General features: G+C 38.5%; 1 protein-coding gene across 1 annotated transcript; it reads left to right on the forward strand.

The window, feature by feature from the left end:
* The first annotated feature begins 513 nt into the window (after positions 1-513).
* Positions 514-4,304, forward strand: LOC119694887. The gene is made up of 5 exons (XM_048632960.1): positions 514-518; positions 2,931-3,023; positions 3,181-3,258; positions 3,444-3,518; positions 3,657-4,304. Exons 1-5 carry the CDS (start codon positions 514-516, stop codon positions 4,057-4,059), a joined length of 654 nt encoding a protein of 217 aa, XP_048488917.1. The 3' UTR covers positions 4,060-4,304.
* The last annotated feature ends 612 nt before the right edge of the window (positions 4,305-4,916 follow it).

Consider the following 4,916-nt stretch of genomic DNA (forward strand, 5'->3'; position numbering starts at 1 on the left):
GTAGAAAACTGACATCCTAAACTTAAATTCAGGCTATATACTTTTTATTGCGATTGCAAGGGAAAACTTTTTAAGGCGAAGCGGTGTTTAAGACAAGTTCATTATAATTATGTAAATTGCAGTCATAATCATATTATATACGCTGCATTTTGATATTAATGTTGTTGGTGATCCTACACATACTTAGTATAATTTCAATTTAGCAGCATTTTTAAATGACCGCGTGTTGATTCATGGCTGAAAAATAAGCTTTTTTTAAAAAAAAACTTTGTTTGTTTTATCTAAAATAGCCATAGTAGAAAATTATATTTTAAAAGCAGACATAATAACCACATTTTGAACACAAATTCAGTTTTCTAGGTCTTCCTAATACAACCTCCAAAATATTTGGCATAAATATATTATGGTTCAAAAACTTGCGTTTGCGACTAAAATATTTTTAATTAGGTATACCTACATTTATTTTGAGACAAAAAATGTAGCCATAGGTCCTAAGTTTTTTAGATAACTACCATGAAGTAATAAGTAAATGCGGGTAACACTTTTCTTTTTTTATTTAATGGAATTATCTATACCTAGATTGTTAAATACAACAACTTTAGTCAGCTGAATCCAAAGAACTATCATGAGTTATATAGAACCCTAGGTAATATCATTTTGTTACATATTAAATAGAGTGATTATTCGGCAAACCTTTTGCTTACTTAACTTAGGTTAAAATTGAGAAAACCTAAAAAAACTGATATTTTAGCCTCTATGCAAAAAAAAGAATATAACGTTTTCTTTATTTTTTAATAAAATTATCATAACAACTAGGTACTTATTTGGCTTATCGAGATCAAACTAGTCTCATTGTATTTGTACCTAGTAGGGTCTACCTCATCACGACCCATCACGTCCCCACTGCTGGGGCACGGGTCTCCTTCCAATGAAGGAAGGGTTTTAGGCCTAGTCCACCACGCTGGCCTAGTGCGGGTTGGTGGACCCCAACACAAGTAAGCTTGTGCTGAGAGAGTTGTCGGGTAAGTGGGCAACCCGACGGTCAGATGTTTTTCAAGCTGCCCGAAGGCCTCTGACCAGGCTTAACGACTGCTGCCGAAGCAGCAACAGGGACCCACCGCTTAACGTGCCGTCCGAAGCACGGAAGCGTCCAGAAAAGTACCACTTGAAATTGGTCACCCATCCAATGGCTGATCATGCCAGTTGTTGCTTAACCTCAGTGATCAGTTACGATCACTGAGGAAGGCTCGACTACGGACGCTCGGTAGGTACTACCTACTTATACGTAAATAGTGGCTTTGGCCGTAAGCTGTAACCGTAACACAGACTCTTGGCTTGACTGAAAATTTTATGGTTTTTGAATTCCTTTAACAACCATCCGGAGGGCTTTCAGGCTGGAAAAATTTAAAGAAAAAATGATTTAGCATAACCCGAAATAATAATGATGCTGATGATGTCAAACTATATCGGGCTGTCAGGAATCACGAGGATACACAACTTCTGCAAGCTGATATTAACTTGGTCCAGGAATGGTGTCATCGTAATCACATGACATTAAATGCTTCAAAATGCTTTCACATTTCATTTACACGTAAGAAAATCCCTCTAACAGCTAAGTATAGCATAAACAACACACCGTTAGAAGAAGTTGAGACCATTCGTGACCTTGGAATTATTATGGACAAAACATTAAGTTTTCGTGACCATATCGATGTTACCATAAAAAAAGCGTCCAAGCTTGCAGGCTTTGTTACTAGACAAACAAAAATATTTAGGGACTCTAGTCTAGCTATTACCATGTTCAACAGTTTGGTTCGTAGTGTCCTGGAATATAGTAGCCCCGTTTGGAATCCTAGCTATAAAATTCATGTGAACAGGCTGGAACGGGTTCAGAAACGTTTCCTATATCACCTAGCCTACACAGAGAATAAATGCCGTAGCCTTGAACCGTACAGCGACCGCAGGAAGCATTACAAACTTCAATCACTTGAGGCTCGGAGAAGGTGTAACGACATAATATTCCTGACCAAAACTGTTCAAGGAAAGGTGGATTCTCCAGAAATTTTGGGAAAAATTAAATTAAACATACCACGCTCAGGCAGCCGACTCCAAAACAGAAAAACCTTTTATCTTCCGACATGCACCACACTACACGCTCAACACTCCCCTTTATACAGACTCTTAGCGACATACAATAGCGTCCAGGACTCGATTGATATTTTTGGATCCACTGTCTCATCAATTAAGTACCAGTTGAAAAGTTTTATTATGTAATGTATTTGTTTTCGCGTCTACGGGTTGTTTTAGTTAATTAAGTAGGTATAGCAATAACAGCACACAAATACTGATATTCTTATTTATACTGTAGTATGTAAACTTGTAAATAATTTGTTTAAGTAAGTAGCATAAGTTGTTCACTTATTAAGTTATTGGAATAGCACTAAGTTCATTTTTGTAAAAATTTAATTCTATTTTTTTATGCATGTTGTGCTCACTTCTAGTAGGGCTTATTCATTGTAAGGTAGTTAGGCAACTGTTTTTGAAAACTGTAAGAACTAAGCTCAGTTTAGTGAGCCAAATAAAAAAAATAAACACCAACATAAAAAACAATCACATCTCTTAGGTGATAAAATAACTAAATTATAAATATTAAATTCCCATGGTTTGATATGGGGCAAGACATTTAGGTGATGGGCATGCCCACCTTGCCCATATGGGTGGATCCGCGCCTGCCGGCTACCTGTCTAAGGTTGTCGGTCGGGCTGGAGGACGTTTGCTTGTTCAATTTAACATTTCATTATTTATCAGTTCCACTCAAAATTTTTGGTACTTACCTAATGTAAAACTTTGTTTTGCAACTTCATCCCAGTGTTATCAGACAAAAGCACACATTTGTATCATAACATTATACTAATTTATTGTTGTTTTAGGTCTGACTTCGAGTACGACGACGCCGCCGCCCGCAAGTCGCACGCGCGGTCATCGAGAAAGGCCTTCGAGTCGGAAGACGACTACTTTGAAAGGTATTTTCTTATTTTTTACACTTCAGTGGCCCGGCTTTTGTTCTTTAGACTTCGTCAGTGGTAGTGCGTGTAGAGTGTTTTAGTATTTTTTCTTATAGCACTTAGATCACTCGAAATGTATGAATAATACAACAATACTATATGTTTTTGTTTTCAGTAACCCCAAGAGGATCGCAAAGCCGACTAAGCGCGCGTCGCAGCTTGCCGAATCAGACGCAGAATCGACTGTAGCAAGGTAATACACGGTACATTTGTGATTTATACGATGGTGTGTTGTCCCTTCAGTTAACTATAATAATATGTGTTTTTACCAACTTTTTAAATTATACCCTAAGTATATTTATTCCTTCTGTAAAGATTTTGTATTATTTTTCCAGTTTTACGTATTAGATAAATAACAGTTATTTCTTTCTATTTCAGAAACAAAAAGAAAGCACCGTCGAAGTCAGCTGCCGGCAAGCGTCATTGCGATTCGGACGACGAGTCGGTGCCTAGGTAAATATTATTGTGTTTTTCATTTCTTGTTTTTTTATTATAATTTTTTCATGTCTTATGTACCTACTTGCCCGTGTTCCCCACAGTTGACCTTATGCACTGTTTCATATTTTATTAATATATGTTGTGGTTTTTCAGACGCAAAAGTAAGGAGGTCAAACCCAAGGAGACCAAGCGCAAGGCACCGCCGCCGTCGAAGTCAAAGAGGCCCAACTGGCGAGTCTTCGATTCCGACAGCGAGGAGGAGTCTGCTACCAGGGCGCCGCAGCAGCTGCGGTCGAGCTACACCAAGCGGGTCGCTGACGGAGTCGTACGCCTCTCTGCCCAGCTTGAGGGAGGGCTGTTCTTAGACCTCAAGCTATACCAGGTCGACGATATTAAGAACGTCCACCCACGCAAGCGGCACGAAAAGGCGGTGTTGGCGCTGCGATTCCAAGCGGACCCCGACTCGCCCGAGTTAACTGCACTGCAGCAGCTGTTGCATCGTTGTAAATCCCGCTTTGTAGAGGAGGGGTATTTTTTCCCTGATAAGTTAGATTAAGTTTTTAGGCAATAAAATATAACATATAGCTATTTGTATTTTCTATTTTTAATTTTTTTTTACTAGGCCTCACGAAATATTAGGTAAAGCTCACACCCCACTGCTAGGCATTTACATGTTATAAGAGTCTTGTCCACTGCAGTTATTAGGAACACCCACATTTACAGGCATTTAGATAGGTATAGGTTTTACTGAGCATTAGGTACTATTAATTATTTCTATTTACTCTAACCATTTAATGCAAAAAATAGTTCACACAAATTATTTGAATTATGAAAAGAAAGAAGAAAATCCAATAAAATGATATATTGCTCTGTTTGTGATGTCTCAGTAAAAAGCAGATCTTTTTCCTCTCATTTGCGAAGCACTGTACATAAAAACAATAGTGCTGTAATGAAATGTGATGGAATTGAGAAAGTGTCATCCGCGTTTCGTAACCGCATTGCAACTTACAGGGTGAGGCCGAGCTCGGACTGCGACGACGCGCGCGGGTCGAGCCCGCCGGCCGTGTTTATTCGCTCGCTACGTAGCCGTGTTCGCCATCTAATTGATGCACGACTTGACTCTTTTGACAGCGTGAAAGCCAATTTTGAACTGTTTGCAGAGTTTTCTCTCCCAAAAAATGATAATCGTGAACTTAAATCGTTTGCTACAGGGAATATTGTCATTCATAAAAACTATGATTTTAATGAAATATTTAAAAAGGTTGTCGAACAAATTGTTGCTAGTATTGATGAATTCCAGGAAAGAGATAGCGGTTGGGCCTTTGTTGCCAATTCTTATCTAGAGGTTAATATTAACAAATATAATCCTCTGCGGGCATCAGGGTTTATCGACCTACCGAGAGCTATTAAATT

Source organism: Plutella xylostella, chromosome Z (assembly GCF_932276165.1).
Source record: "Plutella xylostella chromosome Z, ilPluXylo3.1, whole genome shotgun sequence".
Classification (NCBI taxonomy): domain Eukaryota; kingdom Metazoa; phylum Arthropoda; class Insecta; order Lepidoptera; family Plutellidae; genus Plutella; species Plutella xylostella.

What these genes read in the sequence shown, in the direction of transcription:
- LOC119694887 (XM_048632960.1), top strand. An exon ending in GCAGAATCGACTGTAGCAAG is followed by an intron (nt 3,259 to 3,443) that starts GTAATACACGGT and finishes TTTCTATTTCAG; the next exon opens with AAACAAAAAGAAAGCACCGT. An exon ending in GACGACGAGTCGGTGCCTAG is followed by an intron (nt 3,519 to 3,656) that starts GTAAATATTATT and finishes GTGGTTTTTCAG; the next exon opens with ACGCAAAAGTAAGGAGGTCA.